This window comes from Oncorhynchus nerka, linkage group LG26, assembly GCF_034236695.1.
Source record: "Oncorhynchus nerka isolate Pitt River linkage group LG26, Oner_Uvic_2.0, whole genome shotgun sequence".
Taxonomy (NCBI): Eukaryota; Metazoa; Chordata; class Actinopteri; order Salmoniformes; family Salmonidae; genus Oncorhynchus; species Oncorhynchus nerka.
The window spans coordinates 10,048,968-10,074,733 of NC_088421.1; the positions used below are offsets into that span (position 1 = coordinate 10,048,968).

Below are 25,766 nucleotides of genomic sequence, written 5' to 3' on the forward strand. Positions count from 1 at the left end.
CGAGAATTAAATGAATGCAGTAAAAACAGAACAATCTCTTCCCGGAATCTGTCTATTGACCTTCTGGTTATAAACTGTAGTGAAGAACAAGCGGTTAACAGTGCTTCTAACCATACAGCCACCATACCAGATAATTACCACAATGACATATACAGGTACTGTCCATAAGCACTTTAGTTTTGGTTTTCCATGCCCACTGCTATGGAACGTTGATCTGGTCAATACAAAACAAACATATTGTCTGAGTACTTAGCATACGTTCTGTGGGTCGTATGAAAAAGAGGCATGTCTGGTTTTGTTTGGCTATGGTTTAATTTCCAAGGAACATGCGACAGCAGCTCTGCCTGTTATACTGCTCAAATAAGCTTTCCTTTACATACACTGTGTGGTCGTCTCCACCATCACTCCGCTTCTCTCTCAGCTGTTCCATTACAATCAGTTCCACTTTGAAAAATCAGGCTAGAGAACGCTGGTGAGGAAATGACAGTTGAGACTTTTCAAGATTCACTGCTGGAAAATGTAGCCTGCATACTAGGGCTAGGGACATATTTAGTAGGGCATGATACTCCGAATGTCATTGAACATTGGAATGTTACAATAGAGCTGACTATTCTCTTGCACAATGAAAAGATAAATCTCGGTTTTACTGTAAACAGATTTCTACGAGCATGTTCTGAATAAGCTCCCACAATTTAATTTGCTTACACTGGTCTCTACTGGTCATCTGGGGAATTACAGCAGAAATAGAGGGAGAGACTTGAATTGTAAGTGACTCACATTATGCTGTGGGTCATTCAGCCTTTTCCACTAGTCAGTCAGATTCAAAGAGGTCAATAACATGTTGGATCTGGATGTAAAAATACAAACCTCCGAAGAATGTTCTGCTGTTCCAGTGTCATTCACTTCAATCCAAACTATTTCTCATATTCAGCTCCTCTCCTGTATTACAAACACCCACTCAGTTCTGTACTCTTTCCCTCTCATTTAACAAAGCTCTCTCTCTCCATCTTCCTCATTCACTCTTTTTTTAGTAGCTGTCACCCTGTCTCTCTCTCTCCATTTTTCTGTTCCTCTTTCATGTGTCTGTACATCTGATCCTCCTGTGTTGTGCAGACGGCTGGGTAAATATTGGCTCTGTGTTCTGGATGTGGTGTGTGTGTGTGTTTCTGAAAGTAATCAGATTACATTACAAAATGTGGGTAATCCAAAAATTACGTTACTGATTACAATTTTGGACAGGTAACTAGTAACTAACTGATTACATTTAGAAAGTAACCTACCCAACTCTGCACACACACACACACACAGTGTTCTAAGGCACTGCACCTCTGTGCTGGAGGTGTCACTACAGACCCTGGTTCGATTCCAGGCTGTATCACAACCGGGAGTGATTGGGAGTCCCGTAGGGCTGCGCACATTTGACCCTTTTGGAAAGGTAACTAGTAACTAACAAATTACATTTAGAAAGTAACCTGCCCAACCCTGCACACACACACACACAGTGGTCTGAGGCACTGCTTCTCAGTGCTAGAGACATCACTACAGACCCTGGTTCGATTCCAGGCTGTATCACAATCGGTCGTGATTGGGAGTCCCGTAGGGCGGCGCACAATTGACCCAGTGTCGTCCGGGTTAGGGTTTGGCCGAGATAGGCCGTCCTTGTAAATAAGAATTTGTTCTTAACTGACTTGCCTAGTTAAATAAAGGTTAAATAAAAATAAAAGAAAACATACACTTTATAGTTACAGGGCTTGGAGCAATGTTCTAGTAGCTCTAACCTATTAAACACATAGAACATTGACTAGAATACCTCTAGTGACAGGCCTTTCTATCAGGGGGTATAGCTCAGTGGTAGAGCATTTGACTGCAGATCAAGAGGTCCCTGGTTCAAATCTGGGTGCCCCCTCATTTTCTTTGATACAGGTCTAATAGTTATTATCAATGGTGGGTTGGTGAATAGTGAATGGTGTCTAACTGGGTAGGTAAGGCCATCATAAACATGGGCCCGATTCAGACCAGAGTCAATGGAGCTTAATTCCCTTTTTATGCAGTTTTCTCTCTACGTTTATTCCGACCTAGAATTAAGCTTGAGAATAGCATGCTATTCACCTGCTATTTGTTTTGGGTGGAGATCAAATAAATGAAGGTGTGGTGGAAATGTGTCTATAGATATCCGGACTCTGACCTTGACTTAATTCCCTAATAATTCCACCGTCTTTGCGCAGAAGGAAACAATGAATAAGGTCTAGATTCTTCATGCACTGTAATTTACAACTTGATAAGAGCTGTTAATAAGAGCTAGGTAAAGGAGTAATCCGTTTGGAAAAGGGAATTGTAAATATAAACGACACCTCTTTTAGATATATTTGACCTTATTAGACAAATGTTGAACCACATCAACACATCAACTTTCCCACAGTAACGTTTCTGAAATGCTGTGCCATTATGCAGAACTGAAATTGTACAGCATTGTATTGAAACTTGCAGGGATGGGCACTCTCGGATGTCTTAATTATAGGCTACCCCGACTTTCTCTGTTTCCTATTTCTATCATGATAAATATTACACACGATCAGTACTGCCCGTCAGTATTCCTGATAACAACACACATTCAACAACACACATTCAGTTGGTACAGCCTACATTATCGTTCCATTTCATTACATTGATACATATTACACACTATCAGTACTGACCGTCAGTATTCCTGATAACAACACGCATTCAACAACACACATTCAGTTGGTACAGCCTACATTATCGTTCCATTTCATTACATTGATACATATTACACACTATCAGTACTGACTTTTGTAAGGAATTGCTATTTCGTATGCAGGTGACTAACTTACTGCTAATTACATGGCTACAACTCACAGTAAAGCCTGTGGGGTCCCCTACAGGATAGCTCCCACATTACACATAATCTCCTTTGTAACCGAACACTGTGCCCGAAGAAGATCCTACGATGATGGACAGACAACTGAGCCAATGGCGGAAGACTACAGACTACAACCAGCTGAACCAATCCGGAGATCCGATCTTCCTAGGGTCAACCTACTTTCTGTGACGTATATAAGAGCTGTGCTGACTGTTTACGCTCTCTGCCTGCTGTTCCAACACGAACTAACGGAAGAGCCGTATTTACGTGTACCAGATATTTTCACTCTGAATAAACTGTTTACTTGTCATAAAATTTACCACTTAGTCTGAATCGATCCTTGACCGGCTCACCCATCTACATATCCAATTGCTAACAGAAATGGTAGCAGAGGATGGTTAGTAGGATTTCATCACCTTTACAAAGTTCAACATTGCTCCCAGGTTTCCCCATATCATGGAAAACCTATCCACCCTTGTGGGATCCTCCATGCTATAAGGATACCCTCTTCTCCAATCCTAGAACTGTCCGAAGTCGGTTATCATGTAATCTCTACTCTAACTTCTTGTCTACCCAGATCTAGGGATTCTTATGCTTATTTTGGAACAAAATACACATCACTTAGCCAGAGCCAGACACATCTTCACTTCTATGAACAAAAACAGGGGTGATAGGACAGGTAGGGTTACTTCATTCGAGAGTTGGCCCCCGGAATTCTGTTAATTCCAGTTCTTCTCCCGAACTCTGTTTATTGTCCGACAGTGAAAAAATGTCTTACCCTTCCGCCGTGCGATATGAATCTGGGTAGTGTTAGCAATTGGATATGTAGATGGGTGAGCCGGTCAAGGATCGATTCAGACTAAGTGGTAAATTTTATGACAAGTAAACAGTTTATTCAGAGTGAAAATATCTGGTACACGTAAATACGGCTCTTCCGTTAGTTCGTGTTGGAACAGCAGGCAGAGAGCGTAAACAGTCAGCACAGCTCTTATATACGTCACAGAAAGTAGGTTGACCCTAGGAAGATCGGATCTCCGGATTGGTTCAGCTGGTTGTAGTCTGTAGTCTTCCGCCATTGGCTCAGTTGTCTGTCCATCATCGTAGGATCTTCTTCGGGCACAGTGTTCGGTTACAAAGGAGATTATGTGTAATGTGGGAGCTATCCTGTAGGGGACCCCACAGGCTTTACTGTGAGTTGTAGCCATGTAATTAGCAGTAAGTTAGTCACCTGCATACGAAATAGCAATTCCTTACACCGTCAGTATTCCTGATAACAACACGCATTCAACAACACACATTCAGTTGGTACAGCCTACATTATCGTTCCATTTCATTACATTGATACATATTACACACTATCAGTACTGACCGTCAGTATTCCTGATAACAACACGCATTCAACAACACACATTCAGTTGGTACAGCCTACATTATCGTTCCATTTCATTACATTGTTTCGTTTATCCACATTTTCTTCCTCTGTAAGCGCCGCCACGGCCACGTGGTTGTTGCTGAAGATCGTTAGTAACAGTTGATAATATATTTTAATTAAACGACAAGTAAGCTAAAGCTAATTCAATGGTTATGGAGCTGAGCGCCGACTAAAGCCGTAACAGTTTGAACCCGGCGTATGGTGCAATAGTTGGCTGTGTCATCACACAGTTCCATGGTTAGTGTAGCAATAGACGAGGGTATAGCCTACTATTGTACATTATTCTCCCTATTATAATTCTACGTACAATCATTTCCCAACATTACCACGGGTTTAAGAACTGAATGTGCCAATTTTCGGAAGGAATCAAACCACCGTTTTCTTTCCTTCGTGTGTAAAGGCTCTCCAAACCATTTTAATTGTATTTTTATTAATCATAAATACTTTTCTAATCCCGAAATAAGATCAAATCTAAACTAAGAAAATGTTTATTGTCACATGCTTCAGCAACAGGTGTAACAGGTGTAGACTAACAGTGAAATCCTTACTTATGTGCCCTTCCCAACAATGCAGAATACGATCAACAAAACCAAGATTATAATTTTAAAAAAATAGTAACATGAGGAATGAATACAAAATTAGCCATGATAGCTTGGCTATGTACCCGAGTTGATGTGCAAGGGTACGAGGAAATTGAGTTAGATATGTAAATATACTGTAGAGGTAAAGTGACTAGGCCACAGGATAGATAATAGATAGTAGCAGCAGCGTATCTGATGAGTGTGTGTGTGTGTGTGTGTGTTGGAGTGTCAGTGTAAGTACATGTGAGTGTGTGGGTAGAGTTCAGTGTGTGTGCATAAAGTCAAAAAGAGTTGGTGCAAAAATGGTCAATGCAGATAGTCCAGGTAGCTATTTGGTTAACTATTTATCGGTCTCATGGCTTGGGGGTAGATGTTGCTCAGGAGCCTTTTGGTCCCAGACTTAACACTCCGGTACCGCTTGCCATGGGACAGCAGAGAGAACTGTCTATGACTTGGGTGGCTGGTGTCTTTGACCATTTTTAGGGCCTTCCTCTGACACCGCCTGGTATAGAGGTCCTGGATGGCAGGGAGTTCAGCCCCAGAGATGTACCCTCTGTATTGCTTTGCAGTCTGATGCCAAGCAGTTGCCATACCAAGCGGCGATGCAGCCAGTCAAGGTGCTCTCAATGGTGCATCTTTAGAACTTTTTGTATTTGGACCATGATAGGTCGTTAGCGATGTGGACACAGAGGAACTTGAAGCTCTCAACCTGCTCCACTACAGCCCCGTCGATGTGAATGGGGGCGTGTCCGGCCCTACGTTTCCTGTAGTCCATGATAAGCGCCTTTGTTTTGCCCACGGTGAGGTAGAGGTTGTTGTCCTGGCACCGCACTGCCAGGTCTCTGACCTCCTCCCTATAGGCTATCTCATCGTCATTGGTGATCAGGCCTACCGCCGCTGTGTCATCAGCAAACTTGATGATGTTGTAGTCATGTGCTGCCATGCAGTCGTGGGTGAACAGGGAGTACAGGAGGGTGCCAAGCACGCACCCCTGAGGGGCACCCATGTTGAGGGTCAATGTGGCGGATGTGTTGTTGCCTACCTTCACCATCTGGGGGTGGCCCATCAGGAAGTCCAGGATCCAGTTGCAGAGGGAAGTGTTCAGTTCCAGGGACCTAACATGCTGACCAGATGGCATACGCGCGTGTGTCCGTGTGCGCCATCGCACGCATGTTGATTTTGTCCCACCACACCAGATGCAATCAGGACACGTAGGTTGAAATATTAAAACAAACTCTGAACCAACTATATTCAGGGACAGGTTGAAAAGCATTAAACATTTATGGCAATGTAGCTAGCTAGCTTGCTGTTGCTAGCTAATTTGTCTTTGGATATAAAAATTAGGTTGCATTTTACCTGAAATGCACAAGGTCCTCTACTCCGACAATTAATCAACAGATAAAAGGGTAAACGTTTGTTTTCTAGTAATCTCTCCTCTCCTCAGGCTTCTTCTTCTTTTTTATACTTTTTATGGAGGTGGGCCACCAACTTTAAGGTGCATTACCACAACCGACTGGACTGGAGTGTGGACCTCCTCTCATCTTTCAATCATCCACGTGGGTAAATATATTCTTAAAAACCAATGAGAAGATGGGAGAGACATGACTTGTAGTGCGTCAAGCGTCACAAATAGAACTAAGTTCTATTTTAGCACCTGGCTACTCAGACGCTCGTTGGCGCACGCGAGCAGTGTGGGTGCAATGATTGAATAACATGTACGTGTACATTTATTTTACAATGTTAGCATAGTGACGAGCTTCGTGGGCACTATGGTGTTGAACGCTGAGCTGTAGTCAATGAACAGCATTCTCACGTAGGTGTTCCTTTTGTCCAGATGGGAAAGGGCGGTGTGGAGTGCAATAGAGATTGCGTCATCTGTGGATCTGTTTGGGCGGTATGCGCATTGGAGTGGGTTCGGAGTTTCTGGGATGGTGAGTTTGACGTGAGCCATGATCAGCCTTTCAAAGCATTTCATGGCTACCGACGTGAGTGCTACAGGCAGTAGTCATTTAGACAAGTTACCTTGATGTTCTTGTGCACAGGGACTATGGTGGTCTGCTTGAAACATGTAGGTATTACAGACTGGGTCAGGGAGCGGTTGAAAATGTCGTGACAACATAGTAATTTAAATCTATCAATTGGTGCTGAAACGACAGATCAATATGAATATATTTCGATGGCTTTCTTTCATTGATCCCAAATATTCTGAAGCCGTTCTCTGGATTATTCTATTGAGTCTGTCATCAAAATTCAAACTTAAAGGTTCACTGTATTTGAAAGGATGGTTTAATATAAATGTACTGAAAACCCTGAAAATCTGCCGTCTGGGAAGTTAGAGGGTTTTCAGTGTTTGAATTACATTCATTCAGCATGCGCAAGAGAACCATGCCTGCAAAGCCCATTACGCACCTTCATAAGGTAAGTCAAATCAAAATCAAATCAAATGTATTTATATAGCCCTTCGTACATCAGCTGATATCTCAAAGTGCTGTACAGAAACCAAGCCTAAAACCCCAAACAGCAAGCAATGCAGGTGTAAAAGCACGGTGGCTAGGAAAAACTCCCTAGAAAGGCCAAAACCTAGGAAGAAACCTAGAGAGGAACCAGGCTATGTGGGGTGGCTAGTCCTCTTCTGGCTGTGCCGGGTAGAGGTTATAACAGAACATGGCCAAGATGTTCAAATGTTCATAAATGACCAGCATGGTCGAATAATAATAAGGCAGAACAGTTGAAACTGGAGCAGCAGCACAGTCAGGTGGACTGGGGACAGCAAGGAGTCATCATGTCAGGTAGTCCTGGGGCACGTTCCTAGGGCTCAGGTCCTCCGAGAGAGAGAACGAAAGAGAGAATTAGAGAGAGCATATGTGGGGTGGCCAGTCCTCTTCTGGCTGTGCCGGGTGGAGATTATAACAGAACATGGCCAAGATGTTCAAATGTTCATAAATGACCAGCATGGTTGAATAATAGTAAGGCAGAACAGTTGAAACTGGAGCAGCAGCATGGCCAGGTGGACTGGGGACAGCAAGGAGTCATCATGTCAGGTAGTCCTGGGACATGGTCCTAGGTCCCAGGCCAGTTGAAACTGGAGCAGCAGCATGGCCAGGTGGACTGGGGACAGCAAGGAGTCATCATGTCAGGTAGTCCTGGGGCATGGTCCTAGAGCTCAGGTCCTCCGAGAGAGAGAAAGAAAGAGAGAAGGAGAGAATTAGAGAATGCACACTTAGATTCACACAGGACACCGAATAGGACAGGAGAAGTACTCCATATATAACAAACTGACCCTAGCCCCCCGACACATAAACTACTGCAGCATAAATACTGGAGGCTGAGACAGGAGGGGTCAGGAGACACTGTGGCCCCATCCGAGGACACCCCCGGACAGGGCCAAACAGGAAGGATATAACCCCACCCACTTTGCCAAAGCACAGCCCCCACACCACTAGAGGGATATCTTCAACCACCAACTTACCATCCTGAGACAAGGCCGAGTATAGCCCACAAAGATCTCCGCCACGGCACAACCCAAGGGGGCGCCAACCCAGACAGGCCGACCACAACAGTGAATCAACCCACTCAGGTGACGCACCCCCCCCCCCCCCAGGGATGGCATGAGAGAGCCCCAGTAAGCCAGTGACTCAGCCCCTGTAACAGGGTTAGAGGCAGAGAATCCCAGTGGAAAGAGGGGAACCGGCCAGGCAGAGACAGCAAGGGCGGTTCGTTGCTCCAGAGCCTTTCCGTTCACCTTCCCACTCCTGGGCCAGACTACACTCAATCATATGACCCACTGAAGAGATGAGTCTTCAGTAAAGACTTAAAGGTTGAGACTGAGTTTGCGTCTCTGACATGGGTAGGCAGACCGTTCCATAAAAATGGAGCTCTATAGGAGAAAGCCCTGCCTCCAGCTGTTTGCTTAGAAATTCTAGGGACAATTAGGAGGCCTGCGTCTTGTGACCGTAGCATACGTGTAGGTATGTACGGCAGGACCAAATCAGAGAGATAGGTAGGAGCAAGCCCATGTAATGCTTTGTAGGTTAGCAGTAAAACCTTGAAATCAGCCCTTGCTTTGACAGGAAGCCAGTGTAGAGAGGCTAGCACTGGAGTAATATGATCAAATTTTTTGGTTCTAGTCAGGATTCTAGCAGCCGTATTTAGCACTAACTGAAGTTTATTTAGTGCTTTATCCGGGTAGCCGGAAAGTAGAGCATTGCAGTAGTCTAACCTAGAAGTGACAGAAGCATGGATTAATTTTTCTGCATCATTTTTGGACAGAAAGTTTCTGATTTTTGCAATGTTATGTAGATGGAAAAAAGCTGTCCTCGAAATGGTCTTGATATGTTCTTCAAAAGAGAGATCAGGGTCCAGAGTAACGCCGAGGTCCTTCACAGTTTTATTTGAGACGACTGTACAACCATTAAGATTAATTGTCAGATTCAACAGAAGATCTCTTTGTTTCTTGGGACCTAGAACAAGCATCTCTGTTTTGTCCGAGTTTAATAGTAGAAAGTTTGCAGCCATCCACATCCTTATGTCTGAAACACATGCTTCTAGCGAGGGCAATTTTGGGGCTTCACCATGTTTCATTGAAATGTACAGCTGTGTGTCATCCGCATAGCAGTGAAAGTTTACATTATGTTTTCGAATAACATCCCCAAGAGGTAAAATATATAGTGAAAACAATAGTGGTCCTAAAACGGAACCTTGAGGAACACCGAAATTTACAGTTGATTTGTCAGAGGACAAACCATTCACAGAGACAAACTGATATCTTTCCGACAGATAAGATCTAAACCAGGCCAGAACATGTCCGTGTAGACCAATTTGGGTTTCCAATCTCTCCAAAATAATGTGGTGATCGATGGTATCAAAAGCAGCACTAAGGTCTAGAAGCACGAGGACAGATGCAGAGCCTCGGTCCGATGCCATTAAAATGTCATTTACCACCTTCACAAGTGCCGTCTCAGTGCTATGATGGGGTCTAAAACCAGACTGAAGCATTTCGTATACATTGTTTGTCTTCAGGAAGGCAGTGAGTTGCTGCGCAACAGCCTTCTCTAAAATTTTTGAGAGGAATGGAAGATTGATATAGGCCGATAGTTTTTATATTTTCTGGGTCAAGGTTTGGCTTTTTCAAGAGAGGCTTTATTACTGCCACTTTTAGTGAGTTTGGTACACATCCAGTGGATAGAGAGCCGTTTATTATGTTCAACATAGGAGGGCCAAGCACAGGAAGCAGCTCTTTCAGTAGTTTAGTTGGAATAGGGTCCAGTATGCAGCTTGAAGGTTTAGAGGCCATGATTATTTTCATCATTGTGTCAAGAGATATAGTACTAAAAGACTTGAGCGTCTCTCTTGATCCTAGGTCCTGGCAGAGTTGTGCAGACTCAGGACAACTGAGGTTTGGAGGAATACGCAGGTTTAAAGAGGAGTCCGTAATTTGCTTTCTAATAATCATAATTTTTTCCTCAAAGAAGTTCATGAATTTATCACTGCTAAAGTGAAAGTCATCCTCTCTTGGGGAATGCTGCTTTTTAGTTAGCTTTGCGACAGTATCAAAAAGGAATTTCGGATTGTTCTTATTTTCCTCAATTAAGTTAGAAAAATAGGATGATCGAGCAGCAGTAAGGGCTCTTCGGTACTGCACGGTACCGTCCTTCCAAGCTAGTCGGAAGACTTCCAGTTTGGTGTGGCGCCATTTCCGTTCCAATTTTCTGGAAGCTTGCTTCAGAGCTCAGGTATTTTCTGTGTACCAGGGAGCTAGTTTCTTATGAGACATTTTTTTAGTTTTTAGGGGTGCAACTGCATCTAGGGTATTGCGCAAGGTTAAATTGAGATCCTCAGTTAGGTAAGTCTCAGTAAGTCTGAATACCAACTACTGAGAAGTGGGTAGGAAGTGCATGTGTAAGAAAGGCATAATTTATTATGTTGGAATCGGGCCCTTACTGACTATGGAACTGAGTGGCACATACAATTTATCAAACAAATGTTGTGTTCGTGTATGCTCTCGAAGAACCTAGACGACATATCTTAGCAGTGATATCCATCCAAATGAACAAATCGAATCAAATTTTATTGGCCAAGTACACCGTTTTGCAGATGTTATCGCAGGTGTAGCGAAATGCTTGTTTCTAGCTCCAACCGTGCAGCAATGTCTGGCAATACAATACATATCATCCAAAAGAAGGAAAAAAAATAAGACACAGCAGAACGAGCAATGTCAGAGTCTTCAATATAAATACTGTAGTGCCTTCGGAAAGTATTCAGACCCCGTGACTTTTTCCACCTTTTTGTACATTACAGCCTTATTCTAAAATTGATTAAATATTGTTTTTTTCTCAGCAGTATTTTACTGGGTGACATTCACTTTACCTTGAGTCATTTTCTATTAAGGTATCTTTACTTTTACTCAAGTATGAGAATTGAGAACTTTTTCCACCATTGACAGTATGTAAACATTATTAAAGTGACCAGTGTTCAACGACTCTATGTACAGATGCAGGGTGACAGTGTCTAAGGTTCAGGGCAGGGTAGAGTACCGGTTGGTAGCCGGCTAGTGACAGTGTCTAAGGTTCAGGGTAGAGTACCGGTTGGTAGCCGGCTAGTGACAGTGTCTAAGGTTCAGGGTAGAGTACCGGTTGGTAGCCGGCTAGTGACAGTGTCTAAGGTTCAGGGTAGAGTACCGGTTGGTAGCCGGCTAGTGACAGTGTCTAAGGTTCAGGGTAGAGTACCGGTTGGTAGCCGGCTAGTGACAGTGTCTAAGGTTCAGGGTAGAGTACCGGTTGGTAGCCGGCTAGTGACAGTGTCTAAGGTTCAGGGTAGAGTACCGGTTGGTAGCCGGCTAGTGACAGTGTCTAAGGTTCAGGGTAGAGTACCGGTTGGTAGCCGGCTAGTGACAGTGTCTAAGGTTCAGGGTAGAGTACCGGTTGGTAGCCGGCTAGTGACAGTGTCTAAGGTTCAGGGTAGAGTACCGGTTGGTAGCCGGCTAGTGACAGTGTCTAAGGTTCAGGGTAGAGTACCGGTTGGTAGCCGGCTAGTGACAGTGTCTAAGGTTCAGGGTAGAGTACCGGTTGGTAGCCGGCTAGTGACAGTGTCTAAGGTTCAGGGTAGAGTACCGGGCGGAGGCCGGCTAGTGATAACTGTTTAACTGATGGCCTGGAGATAGAAGCTGTTTATCAGTCTCTCGGTCCCAGTTTTGATGCACCTGTACTGTCTTCGCCTTTTAGATGGTAGTGGACGGGCCATGGCTGAGGTACTTGATACTCATCTTGACCTTCCTGTGACACTGGGTGCTATAGATGTCCTGGAGGGCAGGCAGTGTTCCCCCGATGATGCGTTGGGCAGAACGCACCACCCTCTGGAGAGCCCTGCGGTTGCAGGCGGTGCAGTTACTGTACCAGGCGATGATACAGCTCGAACAGAATGATCTCTCAATGTTGCATCTATAGATGTTTGTGAGGGTGTTAGGGGCCAAGCTGAATTTCTTCAGCTTCCTGAGGTTGAAGAGACGCTGTTGCGCCTTCTTCACCACACGATCGGTGTGAAGGGACCATTTCAGGTAGGTCCTCAGTGATGCGCACGCCAAAGAACTTAAAGCTTTCACCCTCTCCGCTGTGGCCCCGTCGATGTGGATGGAGGCGTGCTCTCTCTGCTGTCTCCTGTCGTCCACGATCAGCTCCTTTGTATTGTTGACATCGAGAGAAAGGTTATTATCCTGGCACCACACCGCCAGAGCTCTCAACTCCTCCCTGTAGGCTGTCTCGATGTTGTTGGTAACCAGGCCTACCACTGTTCTGTCATCAGGAAACTTGATGATTGAGATGGAGATGTGCGCTGCCACACAGTCATGAGTGAACACAGGGTTGTTGGGTAGGTTACTTTCTAAATGTAATCCATTACAGTTACTAGTCACCTGTCCAAAATTGTAGTCAGTAACGTACGTTTTGGATTACCCAAACTCTGTAACGTAATCTGATAACTTTCAGTTACTTTTGTATTACTTTCCCTTTGCCCCACCCCCATCAAAGTTGCCCATCCCTGCCATAGACAAACAGAATATGGGGATGTTGAAGCCTAGACATAGACAGATCTATAAACAAACATGCACATATGGTCAGTTTTAACCAGTTTACAGTTTAAATGTATGTCTATCTCTATTCATTTTCCATTAGAAATATATATTGTAAGACTGATTGATTAATTTCATTTATTAGACATGTTTAAAATACATACATAAGAGCAGTCCAGCTGGATATGCCTCCACCTACAATTTAAGAAAATCATCAAGGATACCAGAGTTCATCTCGAAAGTTTACTTCTACTGTGATGCTTTTTTTAGTAGTACCACAGCCTGTCCAGTAGATGGGAGCATTTTCTTCTCACCCACATAATGTAGTCTTACGGCTCACTTACGAGACATCCTACTATTTAGCTATTTTAAGTGAGAAAACTTGATATGGACCATGGAGGTTTTATGAATTTCAAGTTCTTTGGAAGACTATTCCAAATCATGTCAGAAACCCAACAATTCCAAAAAGGGTTCTTTCCCCATACCGCTCTTAAATCTGAAAGGATCAATGTTGGTTCTCAGGGGTGGAAAAAGTGCTCAATTGTCATACTTGAGTAAAAGTAAAGATACCTTAATAGAAAATGAATCAAGTAAAAGTGAAAGTCACCCAGTAAAATACTACTTGAGTAAAAGTAAAAGTAATTATATTATTATAATTTATTATATTAAGCAAACCACATGGTGTCATTTTTACACTTCAACACTCAGACATCATTACAAATTAAGCATAAGTGTGTGAAACGTTGGATATTACATTCTTTGCATCTGAGCTCCTAGAGTGTGCGGCTCTCCTTTATTTTCAAATGTACACGTTTCTATCACCACCAGATTTACTTTTGAAATTCGGAGGAATGCAATCTCCTTGTTGTAATGCAAATAAACCTCAATGTCATTTCAAGTGTCTGGGATGTAATAAGGCCTGGAAAGATGTTTTTAGTTGTTGCATTGTCTTCCCAACAGGCCTTTTCGCACATTTTTGGTTTCCATGGTCACGGTTTTAACAACATTCTGCACCCTTAATTGTCTCATCATCAATTCCTGCCCTATATACACCATAAAACTTAAACTGATCGAAATGTGTCATGTGAGTGGTTATTGTTGTTGTTTTATGGCAAATGCACGACATAACTAGAGTTTTACTATCTGAGGTTTAAAACTGTGACCAAACCCATCTTTTTATCTAATGTGTTTAGGGTGCATGCATATTCATAAAAAATATATATATCATTGGGCATGCATGAGAGCCGACTGATGTTGTTACTGACAAAAAGATACAAAGAAACACTAACATTCGTTTCTCCCTTAATAGCATATATAAAATACAGTGTACTGTACAGTACTGAAAGCACCCAAGAGACACATGTATTTGTCTCCTCCTAGTGGAGGAAACGAGTGCACAGTGTGCGCTCTCCTAACAGACGAACACGTCTTGAAAAACATCGTTAACCCGCGAAATACATTTTTTTTGTGCCGAAAATAAAAACTACCGCATAAAACAATGTTTTTCTAATATAGGAACATAGTCCTTAGGATAATTAGCTTTTATTTTGCTACTACAGTACAGTGGGGGTATAGCTCAGTGGTAGAGCATTTGACTGCAGATCAAGAGGTCTCCGGTTCAAATCCGGATGCCCCCTATTTTGAACCCGCTAATGCGCGAGCTGTGGAGGGGCTGGTGTTATCAAGACTAGTAAATAAAGTGTAGTGCAGCTGTTAACTGTTGGGAATATAAACCTTGGATTGCTGATTGACTGACAACCGTAGTACCATATACCACAGGTATGAGAAAACATGTATTTTTACTGCTCTGATTACGTTGGTAACCAGCTAATATAAGGCACCTTGGGGGTTTGTGATACATGGCCAATATACCACGGCTAAAAGGGCTGTGTCCAGACACTCAGCGTTGCGTAAGAACAGCCCTTTGCCGTGGTATATTGGCCAGCCAATCGGCATTCAGGGCTCGAACCACCCAGTTTATAACAGACCATATACAACTGGTATGACAAAACATGTATTTTTACTGCTCTAATTACGTTAGTAACCCGTTTACAATAGCAATAAGGCACCTCGGCAACCCCACGAAATGTACATAGAAATGTGAGTTAAATTAATAAAATCTGGTCCCAATTCCGAAATCACTTTAGCCTTAAACAAGCAAGCAGTTTCTCTCTATTAACATCTAATCAGACATAATACAGAACATTAATCTGCCTTCCTTGGCAAATACAAAATCTGCATGGGAGCAAGACATGGGTGTTCCATATATATATATATATAGGGAACAAAAATACAAACACAACATGTGAAGTGTTGGTCCCATTTTTTCATGAGCTGAAATAAAAGATCCCAGAAATGTTCCATAAGCACAAAAAGCTCTCTCTCAAATGTGTTGTTCACAAATTTGTTTACATCCATGTTAGTGAGCATTTCTCCTTTTCCAAGATAACCCATCCACCTGACAGGTGTGGCATGTCAAGAAGCTGATTAAACAGATTGATTAGTATACAGGTGCACCTTGTGCTGAGGACAATAAAAGGCCACTCTAAAATGTGCAGTTTTGCTACACGACACAATGCCACAGATGTCTCAAGTTGTGAGGGAGTGTGTAATTGACATGCTGACTGCAGGAACGTCGAACAGACCTGTTGCCAGAGAATTGAATGTTCATTTCTCCACCACTAGCCACCTTCAACATCATTTTAGAGAATATGGCAGTACATCCAACTGGCCTAACAACTGCAGACCACGTGTAACCACGCCAGTCCAGGACATCTACAACCGGCTTCTTCACCTGTGGGATCATCCGAGAAGGGGGGGGGGGTACTGAGGAATATTTCTTACTGTAAAAAACGCTTTGTGTGGAAAAACTCATTCTGATTGACTGGGCCTGGCTCCCAAGTGGATGGGCCTATGCCCTCCCATCACTGCAGCCCTGCCCAGTCATTTGAAATCCTAATAAATGCATTTCAATTGACTGATTTCCTTCTATGAAGTGTAACTCAGTAAAACCTTTGAAATTTTTGCACTTAGATTTTTGTTCAGTATATACATCATTGGTTCAGGCGTTCCCAAATTGTTCCATGTGTAATTCCCCTACTACAGAGAAGGCAGCCCAGTCACAAGTTTATCAATAATAACATTTATTTGTACAAAAAAATATTTTGTACCGTAAAATACATAGCCACTGTATATGTATAAAAATACATGATTAACCTGTTTTAAATCAGACAATACTTGTTTTGCATCTTGCTTTTTACAGAAAGCATGCTACTATTTTACACTGTCAAGCAAACCCCCTTTTTCTTATTTGATATAAATACTTCAAGTAATTTGTGCATTGTTAGCTTAGAAGGCTGAGCACCAGTCTGATCACCATTAGGTCTGGCCTCTTAACCTGTTGTACTGTGGTTTTCCTCAAGGTCAGAGGTACAAATCTGTATGTTAAAGAAATCCAATGCAACCTCCCATTCTACCTCTGTGGAGTTCATGAGGACAGGAGGCTTAAATACTGTGATTAGGTCCCTTTTCAGCTTATGTGGGGCATATTGTGTCATCCTCATGGAGTCAGGTCTGACAGGTAGGGATTCTTATGTAAACATGGTGGACCTCTAGAACGGAGTCTCACACACACACCACACATAGATGCTAATGCACATGCACACTGGCACACCATGGCATGTCTAGCTAAGGTTCTGCCAGGTTCCTCCAGGCCTCCTCTATCCCGAGGCAGACCTGGACTCTGGTCAGCCCTGGCATACACACTAAGGGCTGGGTAAGGCATGAGGGTGACAGGGCAGGACTGGGGCCACCCCTGGGGCTCAGAGGGGCAGTGTCACTACAGATAGTGGAGATCCTGATCTGGGCACTGTGGCTTTGGCTGTGACGTCTGAGAGGTTGTGTTTGTTGGATCAAAGGATAGCTGTCCTGGTTCCAATTGGGATGAGCCCACGGAAGGAGTTCTAACTGGCCAGGACACGAGACCTCATCCAGTCCAGACTGGCAGGTAGTCTGGAGGTTAGGAGAAAGAGATGGAAATGGTTTTGAAAATTAAACTGTGTTTGAGTGACTTAAGGTTATTTATGGGAATGTTATAATACACACACACACACACAGAGGAGGCCCAGGCGTGTCTGTAGTTATGCAGTGTACTCACCCCTCCCCTGTGAGGGCACAGCAGGCCTGTACATGCCAGGAGTGGGCTGTGATGGAGCTGAGGGTGAGGCACTGGGAGATCTCTGCCACTGTCATAGAGTCCTTCATGTCCTGCTTGTTGGCCAGAACTAGAATCGCAGCATTCTGTAGGTCCTACACACCAGTCAGACAGGACAGGAGAGAAAGGCAGGGTTACATTCTGTAGGTCCTACACACCAGCCAGACAGGACAGGAGAGAAAGGCAGGGTTACATTCTGTAGGTCATATACCCCAGTCAGACAGGACAGGAGAGAAAGGCAGGGTTACATTCTGTAGGTCCTACACACCAGTCAGACAGGACAGGAGAGAAAGGCAGGGTTACATTCTGTAGGTCCTACACACCAGTCAGACAGGACAGGAGAGAAAGGCAGGGTTACATTCTGTTGGTCCTACACACCAGTCAGACAGGACAGGAGAGAAAGGCAGGGTTACATTCTGTAGGTCCTACACACCAGTCAGACAGGACAGGAGAGAAAGGCAGGGTTACATTCTGTTGGTCCTACACACCAGTCAGACAGGACAGGAGAGAAAGGCAGGGTTACATTCTGTTGGTCCTACACACCAGCCAGACAGGACAGGAGAGAAAGGCAGGGTTACATTCTGTTGGTCCTACACACCAGCCAGACAGGACAGGAGAGAAAGGCAGGGTTACATTCTGTTGGTCCTACACACCAGTCAGACAGGACAGGAGAGAAAGGCAGGGTTACATTCTGTTGGTCCTACACACCAGCCAGACAGGACAGGAGAGAAAGGCAGGGTTACATTCTGTAGGTCCTACACACCAGCCAGACAGGAGGCACAATTATGTTGTTTTTATATTCAACATATTTACACGTCTGAGCGTTTCCTGTGGAAATCTACAGAATCTCTCTGCTGCGACGTCTCAGATAATAGAAAATAGCAGCATCAGCGGAACAGAAACTGAATAGCTCAGCTGTCAATACACTGGGGAAATGTTGAAACAACCCATCATGGTTTGAAATCAGTTTGTTTGCTCTGTAGTGTTGATGTGAGTCATATTGAGAGCATGAACACAGCTCACGCGTCAACATGTTAAAGCTGCAATATGTCACTTTTTGGGCCACCTGATCAAATTCACATAGAAATGTGAGTTATAGATCTGTCATTCTCATTGAAAGCAAGCCTAAGAAGCAATTTTATACACCAGCTTCAAACAGCTAAAAATATTATATTTTTGGGTATCAAAAAGATATTTCACAGCAGTTTGGATTGCTTGTTTGTCACAAACTGAAATTAGGTGAACTATTACAATTTTAGCAACCAGGAAATGGCTGGTTTCTGTATATTGCACCTTTAAAAAGATACATAAGGTGAGTGACAATGGAACGTGAACCACCTAGAAAACAAAGTGCCCTTATTCTTAAAAGTAATCCTCAATCATCCACCTAATTGATACAATAAGGAAATTACAATCGGCTAATATTTCTGGTGTGTCACATACAGGAAAAAGGAAGTTAAGAATGAACTTTCCTGCATTTGAAACTGGTCTTCAGAAAAAAATCTCAACAGTGAGGTTGAGCTGACCCTCCCTCCCCCTTCCCATAATCCCCCCCAAAAGCCCCAGGTGGTTGTTACCTCATGTGCAAGCATGCGGTGAAGTTCATCTTTGTTCAGATTTAGGCGCTCGCGGTCTGTGCTGTCCACAACCAGAATCACAATCTAAAGAGAGACAAAACAACTGAATACCCTGGCCAAAGAGGACCAACTTACTCACTTAAACTTTACCCCAGGCTCCGAGTGCTCTCATCTCATCAACGTTTAACATGACTTCAGTAACAGTCTAGTGTGTTAGAGGAATACTCAGGACAGCAGACTGATATGGTTAGTTCTGTAACAGATGATGTAATAGTGTTCCCATGCCTTATCAATGACAACAACCATCAGCTGCTGGTTAAAGTGTAATAACTCAGTGTTGGCCTAATCGTTGGAGAGCTGGAAAACATCTCGTCTCCAGCTGTAGCTATTCAGACAGTCTCGGAGGGAAAAGGGGAAGTTAAAGCTAAAAGTGTTTAGGCATTAGCACCTTCACCAGGGTTCTATTTCTACTCCAGCTGTAACTGGCCAGAAACCAACCTGTACACACTTTGTTATGTAAAAAAAACACACATGCTGTTCCTCGACAAAGACATTCTGCGGCACACACATCAAGAGATCCGTACCTCTGTGTTGCAGTAGTAGGAGTTCCAGCTGGCTCTCAGGCTTTCCTGGCCTCCGATGTCCCACACCAGGAAGCGGGTCTTGCGTACAGAGATCTCCTCTACGTTACTGCCAATGGTGGGGGAGGTGTGAACCGCCTCTTTGGTAAGGCTGAGAGGACAGAGTGATTGTTATGACTAAGTGATTATAAATATAATTTGCATAAATGTGAGACTTATGTGATCATGAATTATACAAATCTATTTTGATATCACTCACAATTGGTAGAGGATAGTGGTCTTCCCAGCATTGTCCAGGCCCACTATGATCACTTTGTGTTCTATGAGAAAAGGAACGAGGAAAGTGATTTACACACTTCTACACAACAGACACACAGATTGCCATTCACAGACCTGTAACCCCCAAAGCGAATCAAACATCACCATGACAACACATCTGACTGATGGACTCTCTTTGAAGGGTCTAGCCATGGATTCAAATACCAGATATGAAAAACATGGGCAGACATCTTTATTATCCAAAGGGGTCAAAACCTCTGTTTGCAGTGTTACTATTAGGTAAAACAAGGGCCATTTGACCCTGATAGTCAACCCCAGCGACATAACCTGCCATCATCTCATCAACGAGGTAAACAGTACTGATTGACAAAATGTTATTGGTTACATAATATTAATGCAATTCACTATCACTACCGCTACATAGAAAACAGATAATTACACGGGACACGTGTGCAGAACGTTGACACAGTGAACAGAACATCCAGTACGGACTAGCTCGTGTCCGACAGAAATTAACCAGTTATTGGAAGGTGCCCGGTGTAGTTAGAAATTTAGCTACAATTTTGGCTATGCCGAAATTAAACCATTTTTTAAACTGTCACTAACGTTATTGAAAATCACGTCTAACAGTTTTTCTTGCGTTCTCATAATTTAAATCCAGTCCATAACAACACTCTGCTACAAAGCAGCTAACGTTATCAAACCAAGCAAGCAGAAATTATCAGGCAAGGAGTGCAGATTAACGTTACTTAGGAGCAACAATAATAGCAGTAAATTAGCTAAATGTATCCAGGCACACAACCGATTACCTCGGTCTCCGAAGACAGTCATCAGCTTGGTAAAGAGTAGTCCCATATCCACCGGTGATGAGAATGAAGACAACTCAAAGAAATATGAAAATATTTCAAACACAGCAAATCAGATAGCGGTTAACGGTAGCTGGCTAGCTAGCACAATAGGCAACCCACACTTCAAGCAAAGATAGCTAACGTTAGCTAGCTAAATAACTGTACTGATAACTAACCCTGTGCTGTGCATCGAGGCTATTAAGCCAACTACCTGGAAAACATTAGGTAGCACAACCTAGAAAGGTATTTTTCCTGACCTTCGTCGACACAAACAAAACGAGATATGTGCCCATGGGTTGTCTATCGATACCAAATTGATTCTGCGATCAAAATAGGCAATGCATTCTTTTACTTAGCCAGCTAGATTTTGGGGGATGATTGGAGCGAGTCACAGAAAAAGGCGGGGCAAAGGAATTCCTCAGCAGCTAAAAGCGGGCGTGGCCACGCGTCTGTAGCAAAACATGACGCAAATGTGACGAATGAAATGAGAGCGCTGATGAATGGGAGGACAACTCCATCACCCACATATGGACGCGGAACTTTATAGTTCCTCAAACCTAATCTCAAGCAGGGGAATTCTACATGTTTAGTAACCAAAAGTGAAACAATGACTGTGACATTCACCTGGAATGGCCTTTTTATTCCTGTGATTGAGATTGTGTTTATCATAAACTTCAGGGCATGACTTTCCCAATTTGAAATATTGTCTACAATGATGGCAGAAGTGGGAATGTCTCTCAACCGTAGGCGCTAAGAAATCTGGATCTTTATTTCACCACAGTGCAGTGTGTAATATTTTTGCATGTAAACCTCACCCATGGGCACGCATTGGTTGAATCAACGTTGTTTCCACGTCATTTCAATGAAATTACATTAAACAAACTTGGAAGAGACGTTGAATTGATGTCTGTGCCCAGTGGGCAGGGTCACTAGCTGATCCCCTTCAATCACATGAATATCCATCAATTGTTTTAAAAACGGAACTCTGCACTAATATCTTAGTTGCCCCGTAAAGTACCGTGTACTTTGACCAAGCCTCATTTCAGGGGAATTCTACAGGTGATATTTATTGATGGCTTCCAAAAGTAAAACAATGACTGTGACATTCCCCTGGAATTCCCTTTCTATTCCCGTGAATGAGAATATGTTTTGAATTAACTTCAGGGCTTGACTTTCCCAAGTTAAAATGTCCTGGTGGTAGAAGTGATAGTCCCACAACATGAGGCTTCTGCTTAGAAGTCTGGATCTTTATGGCAGTGCAGGGGGTAATGTGTTTTCCATTTAACTTCAGGAACACTAGCTGTTCCATTTTTCCATTTAATTCACATGAATATATTTTTAAAACGGTATTATCACACTCATATCTTAGTTACTCTGTGAAGTGTATGCCCTAGTGCTCCCACTGAATATCATAGCCGGATCCCTACTGAATATCGCCAACACTGACATCCACCCTAATCCGAACACTGATCAGACCCCTATTTAGTTACATGGGATTCACTCAAGAATCCTGTAATGGTAGGACTCAGTCAGGGGTCACTCTGGGTCATGGTGTGGACATTAGGGAAAGCCTGAAAAACTATGCAACATATGATCGCAGATTCAGGAAGAGGGACCACCGCACCCAAACTTCTAGATATTTACTTAACTACTTCCTCCCATAGAACATTATATGGTTCTTACTTCTTTTTAAAATGTCTGGAATTAAAAACAAAACAAAATAGTTTCCTCCACAGTGTAGGCATGACAATCCAGGGCACGTCACGTACTGAGCCTTGCGGCTATTGGGTTTTCAACCAGAGATGAGTCTAAAACCACAAGTTCTTAAGAGGCTTTCTTCTTTTTTGCCTTCGCAAGAGAAACAGAAAACATATTTGAAGCCATAGTTTATGTAATAAAAGGTAAAGTACAGCAAGCTTCAGCTGTTATACGTATTGTTACGATATGCGCCTGATGAGGTTTTCTGTTATTTGACAACGGCTTCAATCAGCATTATACCTAAGTTACTTGCAGTGCAAGAATTGAGTGATAATTTAAAGTATAGCTAATTTAAATAGCAAACTAATGTATTCAGTCATACAGCTCTCTAGGTGTGGAGGATGTGCAAGTGTGTGTCCCTGATAATCATCAGTGATTATCGGCCCCCTCTGCTGTTTCGTGGACTTCAGGAAACAGCAAATGGAGCACCCCCTATCCACATCGACGGGACAGTAGTGGAGAAGGAAAAAGTTTTAAGTTCCTCGGTGTACACATTACAGACACACTGAAATGGTCCACCCACACAGACAGTGTGTTGAAGAAAGCGCAACAGTGCCTCTTCCACCTCAGGAGGCTGAAGAAATTTGGTTTGTCACCTAAAACCCTCACAAACTTTTAAAGATGCACAATTGAGAGCATCTGGTTGGCCTGTATCACCACCTGGTATGGCAACTGCACCGCCCTCAACCGCTCTCCAGAGGGTGGTGCGGTCTGCACAACGCATCACCGGGGGCAAACTACCTGCCCTCCAGGACACCTACACCACCCGATGTCACAGGAAGATCAAAAAGATCATCAAGGACAACCACCCGAGCCACTGCCTGTTCACCCCGTTATCATCCAGAAGGCGAGGTCAGTACGTTCATCAAAGCTGGGACCGAGAGACTGAAGACTGAGACTGAGTTCGGCAATGTCATCTATAAAATAGCCTCCAACACTCTACTCATCAAACTGGATGTAGTCTATCACAGTGCCGTCCGTTTTGTCACCAAAGCCCCATATACTACCCACCATTGCGACCTGTACGCTCTCGTTGGCTGGCCCTCGCTTCATACTCATCGCCAAACCCACTGGCTACAGGTTATCTACAAGTCTCTGCTAGGTAAAGCCCCACCCTATCTCAGCTCGCTGGTCACCATAGCAGCACCCACTCGTAGCACACGCTCCAGCAGGTATATCTCACTGGTCACCCCCAAAGCCAATTCCTCCTTTGCTCGCCTTTCCTTCCAGTTCTCTGCTGCCACTGACTGGAAGGAACTGCAAAAATCACTGAAGCTGGACATTCCCATCTCCCTCACTAGCTTTAAGAACCAGCTGTCAGAGCAGCTCACAGATCACTGCACCTGTTCATAGCCCATCTGTATACAGCCCATCTATCTACCTCATTCCCATACTGTATTTATTTATTTTGCTCCTTTTGCACCACAGTATCTCTACTTGCACATCCATCTTTTGCACATCTACCATTCCAGTGTTAAATTGCCATATTGTAATTACTTTGCCACCATGGCCTATTTATTGCCTTAACTCCCTTATTTGACCTTATTTGCACTCACTGTATATAGACTTTTCTTTCTTTTTTTTTTCCTATTATTGACTGTCTGTTTTGTTCAGGGTAGCCTAGTGGTTAGAGCGTTGGACTAGTAACCGAAAGGTTGCAAGTTCAAATCCCCGAGCTGACAAGGTACAAATCTGTCGTTCTGCCCCTGAACAGGCAGTTAACCCACTGTTCCTAGGCCGTCATTGAAAATAAGAATTTGTTCTTAACTGACTTGCCTAGTAAAATAAAGGTAAAAAAAACCTATGTGTTGTTGTACAGTGGGGCAAAAAAGTATTTAGTCAGCCACCAATTGTGCAAGTTCTCCCACAAGGTCTGCCATGAGAGGTGACTGTATAGCTCCCCTAAGGAAAAGCACCTTTAGTAAATCTGCATTCTCTGTGAGAGCTTCCCATGTCTGGAATACACTGCCATCAGACACACATAACTGCACCACATATCACACTTTCACAAAATGCTTGAAGACCTGGCTAAAGGTCAATCAGATTTGTGAACATGGTCCCTAGCTGTGTGTTGCCGCTTTCCATGTTGTCTGTTGTCTGTAGCTTGTGAGGTGTGGAAACACTTTGTTGCTTTTATGAATTTTGTCTTGCTGCTTTTTGTTCTATGTTGCTCTGTCTGTATGCTATGTCTTGCTTGTCCTATGTTGCTATGTCTTGCTTGTTCTATGGTGCTATTGTCTATATTGTAATTGTTTTTAATAACCTGCCCAGGGACTGCGGTTGAAAATTAGCCGGCTGGCTAAAACCGGCACTTTTACTGAAACGTTGATTAATGTGCACTGTCCCTGTAAAAATAAACTAAACTAAACTAAATTAAAAAGATGAGAGATGCCTGTAATTTTCATCATGGGTACACTTCAACTATGACAGACAAAATGAGGAAAAAAATCCAGAAAATCACATTGTAGGATTTTTAATGAATTTATTTGCAAATTATGGTGGAAAATAAGTATTTGGTCAATAACAAAAGTTTATCTCAATACTTTGTTATATACCCTTTGTTGGCAATGACAGAGGTCAAACGTTTTCTGTAAGTCTCCACAAGGTTTTCACACACAGTTGCTGGTATTTTGGCCCATTCCTCCATGCAGATCTCTTCTAGAGCAGTGATGTTTTGGGGCTGTTGCTGGGCAACACAGACTTTCAATTCCCTCCAAAGATTTTCTATGGGGTTGAGATCTGGAGACTGGCTAGGCCACTCCAGGACCTTGAAATGCTTCTTACGAAGCCACTCCTTCGTTGCCCGGGCGGTGTGTTTGGGATCATTGTCATGTTGAAAGACCCAGCCACGTTTCATCTTCAATGCCCTTGCTGATGGAAGGAGGTTTTCACTCAAAATCTCACGATACATGGCCCCATTCATTCTTTCCTTTACACGGATCAGTCGTCTTGGTCCCTTTGCAGAAAAACAGCCCCAAAGCATGATGTTTCCACCCCTATGCTTCACAGTTGGTATGGTGTTCTTTGGATGCAACTCAGCATTCTTTGTTCTCCAAACACAACAAGTTGAGTTTTTACCAAAAAGTTATATTTTGGTTTCATCTGACCATATGACATTCTCCCAATCTTCTTCTGGATCATCCAAATGCTCTCTAGCAAACTTCTGACGGGCCTGGACATGTACTGGCTTAAGCAGGGGGACACGTCTGGCACTGCAGGATTTGAGTCCCTGGCGGCGTAGTGTGTTACTGATGGTAGGCTTTGTTACTTTGGTCCCAGCTCTCTGCAGGTCATTCACTAGGTACCCCCGTGTGGTTCTGGGATTTTTGTTCACCGTTCTTGTGATCATTTTGACCCCAAGGGGTGAGATCTTGCGTGGAGCCCCAGATCGAGGGAGATTATCAGTGGTCTTGTATGTCTTCCATTTCCTAATAATTGCTCCCACGGTTGATTTCTTCAAACCAAGCTGCTTACCTATTGCAGATTCAGTCTTCCCAGCCTGGTGCAGGTCTACAATTTTGTTTCTGGTGTCCTTTGACAGCTCTTTGGTCTTG

General features: G+C 43.4%; 1 protein-coding gene and 2 non-coding genes across 4 annotated transcripts; 2 read left to right on the forward strand and 1 right to left on the reverse strand.

Annotated features, from left to right (window-relative positions):
* The first annotated feature begins 1,834 nt into the window (after positions 1–1,834).
* Positions 1,835–1,906, forward strand: trnac-gca (transfer RNA cysteine (anticodon GCA)). Its single transcript has one exon. It is a non-coding gene; the product is annotated as a tRNA-Cys (tRNA).
* A 12,615-nt stretch (positions 1,907–14,521) lies between these two features.
* trnac-gca (transfer RNA cysteine (anticodon GCA)) lies at positions 14,522–14,593 on the forward strand. Its single transcript has one exon. It is a non-coding gene; the product is annotated as a tRNA-Cys (tRNA).
* A 1,489-nt stretch (positions 14,594–16,082) lies between these two features.
* LOC115110239 (ADP-ribosylation factor-like protein 5B) lies at positions 16,083–20,857 on the reverse strand. 2 transcript variants are annotated; one of them, XM_029635723.2, is made up of 6 exons: positions 20,416–20,849; positions 19,587–19,647; positions 19,331–19,478; positions 18,747–18,830; positions 17,113–17,264; positions 16,083–16,967 (listed from the first exon to the last, which is right to left on the reverse strand). In XM_029635723.2, exons 1-6 carry the CDS (start codon positions 20,459–20,461, stop codon positions 16,919–16,921), a joined length of 540 nt encoding a protein of 179 aa, XP_029491583.1. In that variant the 5' UTR covers positions 20,462–20,849; the 3' UTR covers positions 16,083–16,918. The 2 variants fall into 2 exon arrangements, with proteins under 2 accessions (XP_029491583.1, XP_064866137.1); XM_065010065.1 differs by lacking the exons at positions 16,083–16,967; positions 17,113–17,264 and adding an exon at positions 17,271–17,924 and having other exon boundaries at positions 20,416–20,857.
* Positions 20,858–25,766: the final 4,909 nt, after the last annotated feature.

Coding starts and splice junctions, on each gene's coding strand:
- LOC115110239 (XM_029635723.2), bottom strand. CDS start 20,461: ATGGGACTACTCTTTACCAAGCTGATGACTGTCTTCGGAGACCGAG. Junction 17,265..18,746: donor ACCGCATGCTTGCACATGAG/GTAACAACCACC, acceptor ACTGGTGTGTAG/GACCTACAGAATGCTGCGAT. Junction 16,968..17,112: donor TGTGCCCTCACAGGGGAGGG/GTGAGTACACTG, acceptor CCTAACCTCCAG/ACTACCTGCCAGTCTGGACT.